The sequence below is a fragment of the Eretmochelys imbricata genome, chromosome 1 (assembly GCF_965152235.1).
Source record: "Eretmochelys imbricata isolate rEreImb1 chromosome 1, rEreImb1.hap1, whole genome shotgun sequence".
In the NCBI taxonomy this organism is placed as follows: domain Eukaryota; kingdom Metazoa; phylum Chordata; order Testudines; family Cheloniidae; genus Eretmochelys; species Eretmochelys imbricata.
In genome coordinates, this window is record NC_135572.1 from 354,863,114 (window position 1) to 354,882,849 (window position 19,736).

At 42.8% G+C, this 19,736-nt stretch overlaps 1 protein-coding gene across 3 annotated transcripts in view; it reads right to left on the reverse strand.

The window, feature by feature from the left end:
• The window catches only part of KLHDC10 (kelch domain containing 10), a 32,833-nt gene extending 19,010 nt beyond the window's left edge, over positions 1-13,823 (reverse strand). For 2 of the 3 annotated variants that reach the window (XM_077837474.1, XM_077837466.1), the window contains exon 1: positions 13,664-13,823. In XM_077837474.1, the coding sequence (XP_077693600.1) occupies positions 13,664-13,823 (160 nt within the window). Of the gene's footprint in view, positions 1-1,278; positions 1,369-13,663 lie in introns of all 3 variants that reach the window. The other variant, XM_077837483.1, reaches the window with a different exon arrangement.
• Between the last annotated feature and the right edge of the window lie 5,913 nt (positions 13,824-19,736).

Here is a 19,736-nt window from a genome sequence, read left to right on the forward strand (position 1 = left end):
CCAACAACATTCTGGATAAGCAAAGGTAGAAAGAGTTCAGAGTAAAGGGCTGTTACCCAAGGAAAGGCCTTTTAACTGCATTTCTAACTCAGTGGGCCAATTTATTCCAGCAGTCAGATGCTCTGGAGCTGAACATACAAGAGCTACACCCACATAAGAGCGAAGTCCCAGCTTGCTGACACTAGGATAGGCAGTGAAGATAGTATCACCTATAACTCAGATTGCCTGACACTTTCCTTTATAAATAACCAAAACCAGGGTCTGATAACTTAATTTTAGCCCTTCGAGTTGAAATTTCCCATGCCAGGTGTTTGCCTCTGGCTTTTCCATATATAAATTTCAGCTAGAACAGTTCAGCTGTTTCCAAGAAAGAGAGCAGGGGAAAAATACAGTGTTTGGGCCTTTAAAAAAAAAAAAAAAATTCTTCCAGCCATCACTGAGAAGCTGGAGCCCCACCATCCTTTTGGCACAGGGAGATGACATTTGGCAGGAAGGTCACCCTGGGTCAAGGATGTGCCTTTTTCTGTGCCTGTGAGAATTTGCCCAAATCTGACCAAGTTAAACTGAAAAAATCTCCAGTTCACACATGCTCAGAGAGTCAGAGTTTAGCAGCTACATTCGCCAAACATTCTTTGAGGATGCTCCATCTCTGGGCTTCCTAGCAGCTCCTAGGAGATTTGGCAATTTTGGCCTTAATCTCTCAGTTTCCCACATGCAAAATGGGAATGCCACCATGTAATCTCACAAGAGCGTCATGAAGATAACTTCATCAGTGTTTATAAAACACAAATCCTATGGGGAGACCACCACAGAGATGCCCAAGAGGAAATGATTAATTTTGTATTCAGTGCAGGTTTTGGATAGTGTACAGTAAATGAGAGCAGGGGCCTGATACTGAATGCGGAGAGTAAAGAGAAACATTGAACAACTGCCCATTTGCTGAATGAAGCCGAGGTCCTAAGGCACATGTAGCAGGTCTCATGACGACTGGATCTAGTGCATTTCAATTATCAGTTTTCTACACAGGATAGAGGTCACATACAAGGTGATTTGGCAAGAGTACAAAAGTGCTCTTGTTTCGAAGATGCAATTCACAAAACTCCCCATTTTAGAAAGTCAGATCAGCAAGCAACATACTGATATGAACCAAGCACACCTTTAAACACCGTGCTTATACACACCCAAACCACAAGCACTCCTTAAGCAGCATTTGGAAAGCGCAGAATTTAGAAGAGGTTCCCATCACCCACACAGTGATCGGTGATCAGCGCCACCCACCTGCTCTGAAAGACCTCTTACGGACCTTTAGGATGGGACGAGATCGAGGGAAGCGTCTAATTAGGACCAATCGTATTTTCTTCTTAGAGCCTGTTACCACAATTACCAGCAATGAGTCAGATACACACACTCAGCAATAACAGCAGCAAGTTAAGAATCACGAAAAATATAAAGCATCATCACTAACATGATGTAAACTACCGGTCCAGAAAGGTTAACAGCTTTTACCACCCAGAAGAAGCAGATGTGCTTAAACTGGTTCCAGGTCTGCCAGATGAAGGTACCACTATTGTGCAGCGTACACTTGTTCGGACAGGTTTCAGAGTAGCAGCCGTGTTAGTCTGTATCCGCAAAAAGAACAGGAGGACTTGTGGCACCTTAGAGACTAACCCATTTATTTGAGCCTAAGCTTTCGTGAGCATCCGATGAAGTGAGCTGTAGCTCACGAAAGCTTAGGCTCAAATAAATGGGTTAGTCTCTAAGGTGCCACAAGTCCTCCTGTTCTTTTTACTTGTTCTGATCAAATTCAGTAGTCTGTAGTGGAGTGCTGCCACCTTGTGGCTAAAACTCATCAGCTGTTTTATGTTGTTTCTAGGATTCAAACTGCTTTTCATAGCACTCATCACTCACAAAGCCAATGAGCAGCAAGTAGGAGATAAAACCCAATGAACTGGTGACAAATCTTGTCATTAGCTCCATCTGTGGCACACGTGTGCATTACACTGATGAGAGGGATCCCGATGATACTATTCTGAATCAAAAAGAAAAGGCACACTTGCGGCACGAAAGCTCATGCTCAAATAAATTGGTTCGTCTCTAAGGTGCCACAAGTCCTCCTTTGCTTTTTGTGAATACAGACTAACAGCTGCTACTCTGTATTCTGAATCATGTTTTTCAGTTATCTGCATTAATCAATCTCTTCACCACAGGGAGAAATCACCAGATATGGACTAGATTAGTGGAAAGTAGTATAATCCTGACACATTCAATAACTACAGTTCTTAGAACATATCTCAAGTTCACCAGCCCCAGGTGTCTTTCCAATGTGTTCATGAATTTGGCAGCATTACGGAAATTAACAAGATGTGACAGTCTGTTAAAAGTTCCATTTGTATCCCTACAGCAAATCATTGGAATGGTTTGATGCAGTTATGTATTTTTAACACACCCTATGTTACAGGGCCAACAGGATTAATGTGTGACGCTAATCCAAGCCAACTGGTTAAATTTGGATTAGTCAACAAATAGGTTTAGCGATGTGATCTCAGCACTGGGGTGAGAATTACTCAAAGAAAAAGTGGGTTTGATCCACACTTATTATCAGATGATACCAGTCAAGCCAAATAAACATCAAGCCAAATTCATTCAAATTCTGTTGATACAGACATAGCTCCCATTTTAACCATCTGTCAAATCTCTTCCAGGTATTGAGACCCAAGCTTGAGTATAACAGAACAAATGTGACCAACTTCCCTTTTCAATTCCCCCTCACACTTAACATTTTACTCTGCATTGCTGACAAGGTTTCATGCTTCTGGAACTGCAAAGGAAGCATTTACAGTAACTGAAATGCTTTGCAGAGCTGAGTAACATACACTAACATGTGTGTTGAACAAAGTAAGAGGCTTTTGCATGCGACAGTGATAAGCTGAAAATTGAAAACAGGCTACATTTTGGCCATTATTACCATGAAAGACAATTGCCTACCAGGACTGGTCTCCTATACAATACTGCTATCCTTGTTCAATAAAATTTTATTAGCCAATGAAGAAACTATACCAAAATGTTAGTGCACAAACAAGAGTCACTTGATACATGTATTAAATCAGTAACCAAAAGGCTATTGGCCTCAAATCTACATTACTTTATTGAATTAAGATTATCTGATACTTTAAAGGTGATCTGCAAAGAAAAAACTGAAACATCGATCCTTTTTGGTTTGCTTATAATGAAGACAGTCTAACAGGAGTTTTTTGATTCATTTGTTTAAAGTCAGAAGCATCTTCTCTTCCTTGTTCATTTTTTTGCTGGAGGTTTCTTTAGAGGACAAAGAACTGGAAGGTCCAGGGCATGGAATCTTTTCAACAAAAAAAACTTGTCTTTCAACTGCTTGTCAGGCATTGAATTAAATTGGTTTTAGAGCTTGAATAAATATCACTTCCCCTTTACTTCCTTGGTATTTTTGATAACATAATTCTACCATCTCTCCATTTGTCCATAGAGTCTTCCAGGGAAAAGAAGACGATAAACCACCTGTATTTGTATGTAAAAGACAAGCAGAAAAGAAAATTTTTTAAAAATCTCAAACTTTTGAATATCAAAGCAAACAAAAAAAAGCAAACATTTTTTCCAGTTCACCTTTAAAGTTAGTAAAATAAAACTCACTAACCCATAATAAAGCTCCAGATTAACTACAGATCAATCAGGAAGTTGTCAAAGGAGTGCTTAGATACAAATAGATTGGAGTCCAAATTCCATCCTTGGTTAGGCATACGCAGAACCCAATGGAGTTAATGGGTATTCTGCATAAATAAGCAACAGCAGGATTGGATCCACATATCTGTATGAGTCATTCCAAGATCTCTCTCATAAAGAGATTAAAAACAGAGAGAGGTTTATTTGCCAAGATAAACAGAAAAAGACATCAGAAGCCAACATTACCATCCAAATAGGTTCTTGCCAGTTCAGAACCAACAGTTCAATTTCAGACTATACAGCTACTCCTTAAACTTTTCATTTGCATCTTTAAAACACCCTGACACCTATCCCTCATACACACTGCTCATCTGGGTACCAATGCATTCCCATTCTTATTACCCCTCACCCATACCCTCTCCATTGTGGACAGCATCTACCTGGTTGCTTTGTCTTTTGAAGGAGTTAGAAAGCTCTTTAGGGCAGAGCGCTGCCTTTTACTATGTTGACGGAGTCCACTGCCATGGGGACCTCAATTCAGACTGGTTCCTCCGCGTACTCTAGTAATATAACTACCACCCCACCAGCTGACAATAACTGAATCTTAGACTAGCGCCACTTCACCACTATCTCCTTTACTCCTTTTAGCAAATCTTGTTAGAGCAGTAGTCTGGAAGCTAAAGTACAGGATTGCCACTCTATGCAAACAGGTAATGCTTGGGGAACCCAGAGCCCCTTTTTACTTTGCTTAGAAGTATGCTTCAAGTATATGTGAAGCCAAAGGCTTTGGAGAGAAGAATGTTCCCTGCCTGGGCTCCTTAGGCAACCAATCCTTCATAATGTACTAGCCCTTTCTACTCTCAGATGTCTGGGAAAAGATGGTATGATATTACAATACAATGGGGTATAAAAGACAGGGCACAGCCATGCTATGCAGAACAAACTGACTCATACCCTCTGATAAACACCATTTCTGCTAAGCCTTAGATCAATTTGCACCCAAGTATGAGAGAGACGAAAACTCCAGTACTAGACATCGGATATAAAGTTTCCAATTTTTACCCTGTCACCTGCATTATGCAAGTATAATATGAAGCATATTGCTAGGTTCATTGCAATGAATATCAGAAAAGGAAGTGATTGAAATTTATGGACCAAAGGGGGAAAAAAAATGATTTACACAAAATAGCTTCAAAGTACAAAGTTCTGAACAGCAGAGCGGACTGTCAGTTCTGCTTTCCCAGTTTCAAGGCTCCAAAGCTAATTTGGTTGACATAAAACCAAGCAAGGCATCAGGAACTTTCAGAGGAGGAGAAGAATTCAGGCAAACAGCGTGACATTGAAATACTGCCACATGGCCATACCTCAAAAGGGTTCTAAGTTAGGACTAATCAAATCACTTTTCCATGACGTGACTGCATTCTAAAGTCAACTGGATTTTTTCCCACCCATATTTCAACCACTCTGTATAATTTTTCTCATATATAATTGAACTGCAAGGCACAAAGAAAAGCAACTCAACCACTGAATACAGGCAGCAAAAATGTACAGTAGGAGGGACCTCAGGCAGAGCAGCAAGACGACAAGTTTAGTGGACAAAGCAATTTGCCTTCCATTTTATTATCTTTTTTTAATCTCAGGAAAAGAAACGTTGGCATCCTGCCACTGGCCAGACATATACAATAGAGTAGTAACTGCCCCATAAGCTAACAATCTCTCCCCTAGTTAGGATTTATGAAGAGGTACTATATGGTGTTTGCGTAGTATCCCTTAACTCTTCCATTAGGATTTTCATTTTCAAAAGGGAGGCCACTTTAATCTTGTTTTTGAGACCAAGTGCCGGAAATCCAGTCAGTGTCCCTTTAACAGGACTGAGTTGTTAAAGCAGAGCTTAACTGAAAAACAATAATCAATCGACTCAAATTAAACTTTTCCTAGTGAGTGAAAGGGGCCTAAACCATCAATTTCTGCAGAATTTAAGTTTTGTTGTTCTTAAACTGAATTACTAAGCCTAGTGCCCTGGTAGTTATCGTCACAGAGGGAACTGATGCAGTGCTGTCTTCCTAAATCTGTGGAGACAACACTCCAGCTTGCTACTGTGCTTTAGCTGTCCCAAGAAGCAGACAAGAACCTGGTCAGTTTCACGGTTGCTATTGGGAACCCTGTGGACAGAAGTGAAACTGATCAGAATCACATCTGTTTCATCCCCTTGTTGGGAAGAGCTGAGGTGCAAGTGGCTGGAGCTATTTACAGGGGAAGAGGATACACCCCCTTCTCCCCAAAGAGGCATGATGTTGCCAACCCCACATCTAGGATGTGAGGCTTGGGATGTGGGGAAGGAATAAAGCTCTTTCTGGCAAGCTCTGTCCAGTCCAGAAACGTGACTTCTCCATCCCCAGCCAGCTACTAGCTGCAGACAGATACAGAAGATGGAGACCCTGAGCAGGGTCCAGGGAACAGCACCTTGATAGGAGCCTCAACACACACTGTCTTCCCAGCAGCCAGAGGGAGGAGCTTCTCAGCAAGATATTACCCAAACTTCACAGATGGACGCCCTACTTACATCTTACTGCCCTGTAGCTATCAGGTGTCTGTAAACAGAGAATGAAAAATACTCCTGATCAAGAGTCCAGGGGATTAGAAATTAGTCAACAAGCAAACTCGAATGCAGTGTGGTGGAGTTTAATCCCAGGATAGGAATGAAAAATAGCCCTAAGAGCCACACAAAGGCAGCCATATTATTGCTCTAAATCATCAGGTTTTACTGGAAGCTGACGTAGAACTTCCACAGGTGTCCAATTTTAAAGGAAAGCTGCACTCTCTCTGCTCAGCCAAACAGGATCGGTGTTCACACGGTAAGAACTCCTTGTCACGGCAAATAAAACACATTTCAAGGCTTTTCAATACAGTTCTTTCTGAGCCTAGAGCTGCAGGCAGGCAGGCAGGCGAGGCTAAATCAGTTTTTAACTCACTTTAACAACGGTTAACAACGTTTAAGCAATCGGAACTCACTGTTGAAGCAGGATGGAGACTGGGTTAGTGTCTCTTTCATAGGGCCCTCAGAATGCCAGTCACAGGTGATAATCTTTTCAGCAAGATGGCTGCCTGCAGCTCTAGGCTTAGAAATGCTAACTGCATTTTAAGCACACCTGGTTAAAAAAATGCCACGCCACCGTAAAGAGTGCTGCTTGTGGGAGCACTCTTACCAGAGGGGTGATCAAAGTGAGGGAAGTTTTCCTCTGACCATGGAAGCAAAAGCGGAGGGTTTAGATTATTTTTGTTCTGTTTTATTTTCACAGGCTTAAACAAAGACGTTTCCCCTGCAAATAAATCACATCAGTTTAGTTTCCAACCCCTCCCATGTGCATTTTAGAATTTTACCTCACTCACCTTCTCTAGTTGGAGACTCAGTTACTGGCCTAGAAAGGATTGTGTTACAGAAGCAATTCCTGAAATTGGAATTCTAGTTCTCAAGTTTCAACATCCCCTCCCCACAATCGACTGAGTTTATCCAGATCTGTGTGTACAGGACACAAAATGCTTATGGTTTGCTTTGATCTATTGCATAGACAGTAGGTTTCAGACAATTCACTTGACAGTTTGTTCATTACGCCTTTGAAAGAAGCTACAGCATGTAAAAAGGAAAGAATAGGAGCAAGATAAGAGTCAGTAGCAACCTGTAAGGTCTACTTGTTACAGTTAGGGTGACCAGAAAACCCAATATTAGGGGCTTTGTCTTATATAGGTATCAATTCCACCCCCGCCTGGAAAAAAAGTGTCGCGATTTTTCATACTTGCTATCTGGTCACCCTAGTTGCAGTCCCAGAAAGATAGAGGGAGATTTTCAAAGTCAGAAGCACTTAGGCTTCTAGCTGCCATTTGCGCATTTGAAGAACGTCTTCTTCCCCGTTAAGTTGCATCAAGTTTGGCCACAAGAATTCTCATTCTCTACACATGCAAGACACTCCCTCTTAGGGCATGTCTTCACTGCTGTTAACTCAAGCTATCTACACTCCACTTACTCCTCTCGAGTTTATCTAGCTTGAGTCAGAGCAACCACACTGGTTGCTACAGCACTCAAATTGCTGCATCTCCACCAGTGTTGCACTCATTTGTTTGCGACACTAAGACTTCTGGGGACACATCCCAGGGCTGTGTGTGTTGCAATAAACAAAACTGCTCAATTAATTCTCTCTCAGCAAATCATGAGATAACTGCTCTGTCTTTTCTGAGCACATGGGGCAAAGTGTGTGAAGGAACTGGGAGGATGAGCAGCACTTGGGTAGCACTAGCCTACATCTACACTACAGAGTGGTTATGTTATCAGCTGACAAGTTGTGCTCACTAATGGTTTTAGCCTATCCTCCCTCTTGGGCCAGCCAAATTAAGTTAAAAGCACCACCAGGCCTGAGTTAAGCGCTTGTGTGTGTAGACAAGACTCTAGTTTGAGGCAACACTAAAGTTAACTTTGCAGCAAAGACAAGCCCTAAAAGAGCATCCAACGCAAGCTGTCACGGTCTTTAATTCTCAAGGATGAGCTATGGCCTCATTATATCTGAACAAGGTAAGCATTTGAAAGGCATGTTGTACACATGCAGCATGCTTATTTTCAATTAACTTTTCAAGGCTTGAGCAGGCAGAAGTGGGTGCTCTATATATCACAACTCTTCGAAAGGTAGCACAAAACAGTGCCTTGGTGCAGTATGCGACTTGCAAATGCTTATGGATTCGTTATAGGTAGATAACAAAACTTCTTCAGACACGTTAAAAGGCAATCCAGGATTATGACCATGGCAGCTTAACTAAATTCACGAAAGGCACCCGAACCGTTTATTACTGGTGAAATACACCATTTTCCAGATGAGTTGTTTAAACCACTGTAATCTGTCCCACCAAGCATTGTAAACGGCTTGTTGAAATTGAGCAATACTTAGGCAAGAAAAACAATACTGCAACACTTCATGCAATCTTATCCCAGTGATTGCTATCTACAGTCCCAACACACAAACAGCTGGAGGTTGATTTCTACCATATGTGTTGCCTGCTTGTGATGAAGACACTAGCATAAAATGGACCCAAGGTGCCATCATTCTTGTTCCAACTAACATAAAATGAAAGTGCTGCATTATAATGTTCAGTTAGACCAGGTCTAGCTGACTCCTCCACTATTAGGAGACGGTGGACTGTTTGATAACTTGCCCCAAAAGTGAAAGTTTGGTATAGCCAAAGACTGAACTATCGGGAAATGGAGAGTTTCTTAGAGCAACTCCATGATTAAATAGAAGCATGGAAGGGCAGCCACCCAAAAGCTGTAAGAGAGGCAATCCAGATTCAGGCTCACAGTATTGTATAAACTAGTAAAATTTGTAATCAGTTTTAGTTGCTTTAAACAAAGCTACAAATGTTTCCTCACTTTGATGGAATACAAGAGTCTCGTGCATTTGAGCTGAAATGGATCAACATCCAGGATTTATTCCAGTCGAAGCATTTAGAGTGCTCAGTGAAATAAAAAGTAAGTTTCACACTTTGCCAGCCTAGAATGGGAAGGCTGCCAAAACTGAGAGCACGAGAATTCAAAAAGAGGCTGCTGGACTCCAATTAAAGACAGCACGCACTGATAAAGAGCATTAAACCCTCACTTTCAGCCCTAGTAAGGGTCACATGATGCAAATGTTTTCAGTATTCACATTCCACTTCATTCCCATTTCCCTAAAGTTGTATCCAGCAAACAACTGGATACAGATGAGGAATATTGACATTTAACTGGAGAGTTAAGCTCTATCTGAAACATCTGAAGACTTTCTTGTGAGGGACCAGTGTCCAAATATATTTGGAGACAATTCGCATATGGATCCCCATGGTTTCCAAGGACAACCATGAATCCTTTATACTTTACAAGCAAGTATCAGATTCATCTGGGCTGGAATGAGCCTCTAAGAGATCATTTAGATCAACCCCCCTCCAGCATAGCTGGATTTAATTATTCCTAGAGCATGACAGACAGTTGTCTGGATCTTGCCTCATATAGCTCCAAGGATGGCAATTCCAACATCTCCCTTCACAACTTGCATCACTGCTCAACCTACTCTTCCAGGTGTAGTATCCTCTAGAAGATTAATTGTAAAGTAAAAATTGTGCTTTTTATTGCTTCTTTACATTGCATAAACATGCCCTCAATACTCTTTTTCCCCACCCACATTTTCAAAATTTGGAATGTCAAGTTCCAACTTCCTTCTTTGTTGCTGGAGGACATCAGCAAGATCTGTGGAGCATGACCCCTACAGAAGACAAAACCAAAGTTTTAGCCCTCGCAAAACCACCAATTAAAGGGCAAATTGATACTGACTTTTAGGTCCCACCTTCACCTTTTAAGGCAGTTTCAGCTTTTCAACAGTGGCCAGACAAACCAAGTTTGAAGCTGTTTTAGTTAAAACCCATTCAAGAGAATGCAAACACGTTCAAAAGTCCCATGCAGACAAGGCCTAAGACTCAACTTCCTCTCCTTCCTGCTTCAATACCTCATCCTTTTTAGAAATTGTAACTGTCTCTTCTATTTATGTTATTTCTAAGATGTCTATCCCCACTGAATCTGATCAGGCTACAGAAGCAGCACTTCAAGACTTGGTGAACACGCTTATTTCTCCATTCTGTTCCTCAAACTTATCTTCCAAACCTTCCATCACAGCTGGACACCTTGGCAATTTTTAAGTTGTGCAGTTGATCACGGAGTACCTTCCAGGATTAGTGAGATAGTTACAGGACTATAGTGGACACAATATCCCAGCATTAAGAGTAAAGGAAACCTCTGAAAACAATGTTGACTGACTGATCAGCTTGGCCATAAGCCTCACACACAAGAATCTCATAGGATATTTAGATTAGAATGATCATTATGTATGAATTGTGTTTTTTCAGAATACCAGTGCATGAAAGAGAAAAACTTTTCACCCAAAGCTTGTGTTTATGTTACTTAAAAAATGCAACATTGCACAGAATATTTTAAGTTGCTTTCCACAAATTTTATATAATCCCATTCCACTGGCAAAATCCCAAATATGGGAAACAAAAAAGAAACAAGAAACTTTAGATCATACAGGATACTGCTTGCATCCCGTCATAAAGCAGGTCAGGCAGTATTTGTAATGCTTAGTTACAAAAAGAATGACCAAGTAAATACAGTAACAAACAGGAGTAAGTTAGGGTCTAAAAAGAGGGACAGGGAAGAATTTGTATTGTGAATGTTAAACCGGACCTGCAAACAAGGTGGTCTCTATTTTCCTCCTTCCTTATGACATATACAGAAAGTCTGAAGGGCTTGACATTCTTTCTTTTTTTAAGACACATTAGATATTCAGATTTTGTCTGCCACAGAAGACTATGTTGACTACTGAATTAGTGACGTGTCATCACAAGAAAGTGAAAGCCAAGTAAGACCGAGGAAGGGAAGACATTTTCATCAGACCATTTAAAACTCTTTGTTAATATCTCAATCTTCCATGCCTAGCAAAAACCTGAATCTTTAACACAGACAATTTTTCTCCACATGCCAAACATTCAATTAAGATACAAGAACTCATATTCCCAACCCGCAGCCAAGAAATCCTCCAAGAAAACAAACACACACACATACATACACACACCCCAAACCCTCCCCCCCACCTTCTAAGACCTCAGGCCTTCTTTATATGTAAGAGAAGCAAAAAGGATTAATTTTTCAAGTCAGCTTTAACTGTTAAGCTACGAGTACAGCTTTTGGCAGTTGCTGTATGGACAAATATCTGCTCTCTTAATAGAGGTCTATCAGCATGACTTTTGCATCAGATTCTAGAGACAGTATGACTCTTTTTATAATCCTTTTACAATGTATTTTAAAGAGTTTTTACTTTATTACTTCAAAGAGTTTTTCCCTTGTTGAACAAGTTACTTTTATAAGTACAATTTTAATCTTCCTCCCCCAAGTCTTTTCCTGAAAGGATCTCAAAAGAGAAAAGTATTCCCATTTTATAGATGCAGACACTGGCATAAAGGTTAAGACTTTCCATAGGTCACAATGAATCAGCGGCTGAGCCAGGAATAGAAAATATCCCAGAGCACTTTCACTTTCGTAATGTTAGTTCTACTTTCTGCAGTTTAGCTCCTTCCCCCAGCAAAACAAAAACAAAACAAAAAAAAACCACACAACTGTATGAAATAATACAGAATACAGGGCTTACTGAAGGTGAAGAAAGATTTGCAAAGCCTTAGCAAATGTGCCACCTTCCACAGTGTGCTAAGAGCCTTTGGCATAAATTCATGTCAATGACCTCTACTCAAAAAAGGATCCCACCATACTTTATGGAAATCTAGAGCAGTTTAAATCAGGGCAGATGATGTCATGGTAGAGAGAAGATGCAAATTGGCTGGATGTACAAACACCTCAAAGCAAATAGTTACATACCAGCCAACATTTGAGATCTGTGAATGGAAACATTTGGTAGGTATCAGACTGAGTAGGTTATCACAACTTTCCCCCAAACCATATCCACAATCACTGGATGTTTCTGCAAGAGCGATCAGCCAAGATAAGTTTGACATTTTTTACCAACCACGTTCAGAGCAAATACTACATTGAGATGAACAGGGATAGTTCACGCTTCTCCATAATGATTGCTTGTCTTTCTACAGATTCAGGAAGACAGCCCTCCAACAGTTCACATTCAGTTTTTTCCCCCAAAACTATAAAAGCTTAAATTCAGCAGAAATCAACAGGACCATCAGAAGAGTGCATTGCCAAGACAGCTCAACCTGATCTCTGACATTTGCAAAGAACAGATAGTACTGTAGAAAATAATAAGTCTTGTTTTTAAAAGACAAGGAATGCCTTTACAAACAGATTAACTCTTTTGAAGCCACCTATGCCCAGATCCACAAAGGTATTTAGGCTCCTGACATCCACTGAAAACAATGGAAGTTAGTGACTTCACATTATTAGGCAAAATTGGTTTCAACTGAAAGAAACAGGGATACTATCTCTTCTTTTTCCTAAAGGGAACCAAACGTATATGATTGTCTTATAAGACAAATTTAGTAGAGCTGATTTTAAAGTTTAATAAAATATTTATGAAAAGTGCTGGCCTTTTAAACAGTAGTATGTATGAAGGTAATTTGCAGCTGCTTTACTCATTCTTTGGTAGATGCAACATCCTTTACACCTAAATTTGCAGCTCACACTGGTACTGTCAGTGTTACTACTGTATGTTGCTGGCATCAGAAAGAGATCATTTGAATTGGTGTCAGTTACATTAATGACAAATACAATGAAAGAATGATCTTGTAGCCAAAGACAGAGCAGTCTTAAAGTCAGAGCATATAGATTCTGCTTCCAGCTGCGCAGATTCAGTGTCTGGTTTTCTAACCAGGCACTTTCCCTTGGTCCATCGCTGTAGTAGCAAAGCACCTTTGAGATCAAACAGTCTGTTCACAGCTCATGCAATTAAAGGACTTGACTCAGTCCTTAGGGTTTGTTTTTATGATTCTGTGAGAGACCCTGGGCAAGTGACTGGACCTCTCAGTACTTCCCTGGACCCGGCTGTGAAACCAGGACCTCAGCAGCACCCTAGGGATTGGATGGGAGGCCTGTGTCCGCTGAAAGATGGAGGGACCCATGAGTGCAGCACGGACAGCCCCACCCCATTTCAAGCCGGTCGCGCCCCAGCGTGTCCCCGTTTTCGGGGCAGCACAGACAGCCCCCACCCCCCCAGGTGGGGCAGTGCCATGGCGGTGGGGCGCCCCCTCCGCATTATCAGGAACCCCCAGATGGGGTCACCCCCCCCCGCCTGGAGGCTGCTCTGGGGCGGAGCTGCCCCACGGAGGGGTGGGGGGCGGAGCTGCCCCACGGGCGCGGGGGGGGGACGGGACGGAGCTGCCTCACGGGCGCGGGGGGGGGACGGAGCTGCCCCAGGCGCTGTGAGGGAGGCCGGAGCGGACTCACCTGCCAGGTGGGGCCTGGCCGGCAGCTGGACGAAGCGGTTGAGGAGCCCCCCGGCCGGCGCCGCCCCGGGCCCGTCCCCGCTGCACCCTCCGCCCGAGCCGCTGCCTCCAGCGCCCCCCCGCCGCCGATTCCCGTCCCAGCCGCCCTCCGCCGCCGACATGGCCCGACCGACTCCGCTCCCCGCACCGCTCGGGCTCCGCCCCCCGCCCGCTCCCTCCTCCGCCGGGGGAGGATGGAAGGGCTTCGCTCGCTTGCGCCCACGGGAAGGCCAATCAGCAGCGGCCTTCAATAGCCGGAGCCAATAGGAGACCGGCGTCTTGGCAGGTGGACGGGAAAGAGAGGAACGTCACCAAAGAGAGGGGTAGAGACAGTCCTGAGCAATTGATAACCGAGGTCCTCGAACCGCCCCCCTCGACTCTTGTCCTCTGGGCGCCACTACGGAATCAGGCAGGAGCAATCGGCAGCCGACTCCTGAATGATCACCAACCATAGAACCTTGTCTTCAGCTGTAGGGCTGGTATCTATCTAGGAGAGCCAGGGTGCTAAGGCAGGGGGGCATGTTCCACACCAAGCACTGTTAGCAGCATTCACTGGGTTCCCTCCTGCCTTGTGGCAGTTGTTGAATATATATTCGTATATAATGCCACACTCTGTGTAGGCCTAGTATAGGTCTGATCATAGCAGCAGCCTGATCAATCTTTGTGTTCTGAGTTTGTACAGTGCCTAGCACAATGGTGCCCTCATCCATGACTGTGGCTCCTAGGGGCTACGACAATGCAAATAATAAAAAATAAAATAATTATTAATTGTAGTTGCCATATTAGAGCTGATCGAATGATGGAAAAAATTATTCACTAATAATTATTCCATGGCAGAGGGAAGAGAAAAATATTGCAAATACCTGTAATACATTAGTCACACAGCTGTATCTGGTCTCCTGTCTCCCACAGCAGCCAGCATCAGATGCTCGAGAGGGAAGTGTAAAACCCCTATAATTGACCTTTAAGCAATCAAATGCCCGTACGGGAAGCTTCTTCCTAATCTTTTCATTAGTGGTTGACTTATGCCATGAAGATTCAGTGTTTACATCCTTTATATACTGTTATCCTTTCTTACACAACTGTGATGTTATTCATATAAATGTCTAATGCTTTTCTGAATCCAACTAGTTTCCTGGCCTCAATGATATCCCAGGATAGCGAGTTACTGCAGATACAAGATTCTGTTCCTACTGCCGGTCTTTTCCTAGAAACTGAATCCCTGGGGCAGTAATGGCTGTGATGCTAGCAGTGAACAGCCCTTGCCAAGCACTGAATGCTCTCAACTTCCTGGGATTTGAAAGCATGAGCATCTGGCAGCATCTCTCCTCCTTCCTTGCCTGCCTAGTTAATCTAATCTAGCAATGCGTTTGTGCAGCAGTCATTGACATAGAAACTCAACACTTCTATCCTTCAGTTGCCTCTATTTGATGCCCACATTGCTGTATTATCTATCTTTATAGGCCCTGACCCTGTGAGGATCTCCATGCTGGTAGACCCATACCCCTCCACAAAGCCGCACTGAAGTCAAAGGGGTTCCATGTGCGTCTCAGAAGTCCAACCTTTCTGAGGTCATTGTAAAATCTGGGCCTTAGATTGTCTGCTCTTCAGGTCAGGGACAGTATCTTCTAACAAGTCCATAAGGCACAACAACACACCGGTGCTGCTACATCAGCAGTAAAATATCACAATGAATGGATCAAGCTCTGAAAGAATTTATTTATTTATTTAAGAGAGTTTTCAACATTCTTTCTTTCTGTTGGGGAAGGATCTTTGTCATGTATTTCACTGAATGACATTTAAAATCTCCCTAGTTCTATCCATCTCAGTCTGCATGGAGCTCAGCTCCCACACAAAGTTGACTCTGGTCACACTGTATTCCAGGGATACTCTATCTAGACCATTTGAATGGAGGAAGGCTAAAACTGATGAGCAGATATTTGCAAATTCCTTTCACTGACAGCAGAAATGGGCTTAAAAGGCTAAACAAACAAACAAACAAACAAATAATTTAGCTGTGCGTCCAGGATTCCAATTCCCCAAAGTCAGTGACATTTTGATCTAGTTTTGGTTCAGGAAATTGGGGTTGTGCAAAATTAGAATCCAGGTTTGGATTTTGAATGCCTCAAAGTTCCAAAGTGTCACAAACTCCTCTGATTGTATTGGGAGTCTCATGATAGTTGCTGTTTGTCTTAAACACCCAGCTCCTGGAGACATGCAACTATCCAAGACTCTTTTTAAAATTTTAAGTTTTTAGCCTTTGTGATTGCAGGGAAAAGCTTGAAAATGTGATGCCTAAAAGCTTGGAAACCAGAAGGCAAATAAAACAAATCCAACATGTATTATCATTTTTAAAACTCATGAGTTTTTGGGGCCTGAGTCATGATTTGGGGTCAGCAATACTGGGATTGAGGGGATCTGGGGATTTCTGCCTTAATCACAAGTAAGGGGAGCGATCTTCCCACAAAAGGAGAGGGCCAGGAAGCAGGAGGAGATTTTAGGGGCTTCAGCTCAAATCCACAAAGGTATTTAGGCTCCTTAGTACCACCGATTTCAATGAGAGAGACAAGGTAGGTGAGGTAATATCTTTTATTGGACCAATCCAGACCTGAAGAAGAGCTACGGACTGATCTCAATGGAACTTAGGAACCAGAACGCCTTTGTGGGTCTAGAATGTTGGGAATTCATTAGAGAGATTGTGTAATTAATGTGGAACTGTTGTGCAGAGCAGGTCAGCAGACTGTGGAATCAGTAATTAGTCAGAGATGGCTACAGTGGTGTGGGTTTTATAGATTCATAGATTCATAGATATTTAGGTCAGAAGGGACCATTATGATCATCTAGTCTGACCTCCTGCACAACGCAGGCCACAGAATTTCACCCACCACTCCTACAAAAAAAAAACCTCACACCTATATCTGTGCTATTGAAGTCCTCAAATTGTAGTTTAAAGACCTCAAGGAGCAGAGAATCCTCCAGCAAGTGACCCGTGCCCCATGCTACAGAGGAAGGCGAAAAACCTCCAGGGCCTCTTCCAATCTGCCCTGGAGGAAAATTCCTTCCCGACCCCAAATATGGCGATCAGCTAAACCCTGAGCATATGGGCAAGATTCATCAGCCAGATACTACAGAAAATTCTTTCCCAGGTAACTTGGATCTTTCCCCATCTAAAACCCATCACAGGCCATTGGGCCTATTTACCATGAATATTTAATTACCAAAACCGTGTTATCCCATCATACCATCTCCTCCATAAACTTATCGAGTTTAATCTTAAAGCAAGATAGATCTTTTGCCCCCACTACTTCCCTCGGAAGGCTATTCCAAAACTTCACTCCTCTGATGGTTAGAAACCTTCGTCTAATTTCTAATCTAAATTTCCTAGTGGCCAGTTTATATCCATTTGTTCTTGTGTCCACATTGGTACTGAGTTTAAATAATTCCTCTCCCTCTCTGGTATTTATCCCTCTGATATATTTATAGAGAGCAATCATATCTCCCCTCAGCCTTCTTTTAGTTAGGCTAAACAAGCCAAGCTCCCTGAGTCTCCTTTCATAAGACAAGTTTTCCATTCCTTGGATCATCCTAGTAGCCCTTCTCTGTACCTGTTCCAGTTTGAATTCATCCTTCTTAAACATGGGAGACCAGAACTGCACACAGTACTCCAGGTGAGGTCTCACCAGTGCCTTATATAACGGTACTAAAACCTCCTTATCCCTACTGGAAATACCTCTCCTGATGCATCCCAAGACGACATTAGCTTTTTTCACAGCCATATCACATTGGCAGCTCATAGTCATCCTATGATCAACCAATACTCCAAGGTCCTTTTCCTCCTCCGTTACTTCTAGTTGATGCGTCCCTAGCTTATAACTAAAATTCTTGTTATTAATCCCTAAATGCATGACCTTACACTTCTCACTATTAAATTTCATCCTATTCCTATTACTCCAGTTTACAAGGTCATCCAGATCCTCCTGTAGGGTATCCCTGTCCTTCTCTAAATTAGCAATACCTCCCAGCTTTGTATCATCTGCAAACTTTATTAGCACACTCCCACTTTTTGTGCCCAGGTCAGTAATAAAAAGATTAAATAAGATTGGTCCCAAAACCGATCCCTGAGGAACTCCACTGGTAACCTCCCTCCAACTTGACAGTTCACCTTTCAGTAGGACCCGTTGTAGTCTCCCCTTTAACCAATTCCCTATCCACCTTTCAATATTCCTATTGATGCCCATCTTATCCAATTTAACTAATAATTCCCCATGTGGCACCGTATCAAACGCCTTACTAAAATCTAAGTAAATTAGATCCACTGCGTTTCCTTTATCTAAAAAATCTGTTACTTTCTCAAAGAAGGAGATCAGGTTGGTTTGGCACGATCTACCTTTTGTAAAACCATGTTGTATTTTGTCCCATTTACCATTGACTTCAATGTCCTTAACTACCTTCTCCTTCAAAATTTTTTCCAAGACCTTGCATACTACAGATGTCAAACTAACAGGCCTATAATTACTTGGATCACTTTTTTTCCCTTTCTTAAAAATAGGAACTATGTTAGCAATCCTCCAATCATACGGTACAACCCCTGAGTTTACAGATTCATTAAAAATTCTTGCTAATGGGCTTGCAATTTCTTGTGCCAATTCTTTTAATATTCTTGGATGAAGATTATCTGGGCCCCCCGATTTAGTCCCATTAAGCTGTTTGAGTTTCGCTTCTACCTCAGATATGGTGATGTCTACCTCCATATCCTCATTCCCATTTATCATGCTACCATTATCCCTAAGATCCTCTTTAGTCTTATTAAAGACTGAGGCAAAGTATTTGTTTAGATATTGGGCCATGCCTAGATTATCCTTGACCTCCACTCCATCCTCAGTTTTTAGCGGTCCCACTTCTTCTTTCTTTGTTTTCTTCCTATTTATATGACTATAGAACCTTTTACTATTGGTTTTAATTCCCTTTGCAAGGTCCAACTCTACTTGACTTTTAGCCTGTCTCACTTTATCCCTACATATTCTGACCTCAATAAGGTAGCTTGCCTTACTGATCCCTCCCTTCTTCCACTCCCTATATGCTTTCTGCTTTTTCTTAATTACCTCTCTAAGATGCTTGCTCATCCAGCTTGGTCTACAACTCCTGCCTATGAATTTTTTCCCCTTTCTTGGGATGCAGGCTTCCGATAGCTTCTGATGGGTCTGTCATCAGGTTACCCTGGGGCAAAAGCACCAGGTGCATCTTAGATTGGATCCCATCTGGAGGGAAGAGAAGGCATGGAGGACATGGGATGACCTATCAAAAAGGATGCTGCTGTCATGGAGACAATTTATTATGGAGTCAGACATCTTGCTCCGGACAGACAGCAGTGGGAGAAACAGGTTGCCTCCTGTCCCTAGAGGCACAGGTGACTCTAAGGCCTGGTCTACACCTAAAACTTAATTTGACTTAGCTACATTGCTCAGGGCTGTAAAACATCTCAGTGCGGCATAGTTAGGTTGACCTAATACAACTGTAGACGCAACTAGGTTAATGGAAGAATTCTTCCATTGATTTAACTACTGCATCTCAGGGGGGATGAACTACGGCAATGGAAAAACTCCTTTTCCATCGCTATAGTGTCTACACTACAGCAGTGCAGCTGTACCACTGCAGTGCCGGTAACCCTCGCTCCCCTCTCTAGAGCCGGCAGTGTAGATGCACCCTCAGTAACCCTCGCTCCCCGCTATAGCCCTCGCTCCCCTCTATAGAGCCGGCAGTGTAGACGCACCCTCAGTAACCCTCGCTCCCCTCTCTAGAGCCAGCAGTGTAGACGCACCCTCAGTAACCCTCGCTCCCCGCTGTAGCCCTCGCTCCCCGCTATAGAGCCGGCAGTGTAGACGCACCCTCAGTAACCCTCGCTCCCCGCTGTAGCCCTCGCTCCCCGCTATAGAGCCGGCAGTGTAGACGCACCCTCAAGTAACCCTCGCTCCCCGCTATAGAGTCGGCAGTGTAGACGCACCCTCAGTAACCCTCGCTCCCCGCTGTAGCCCTCG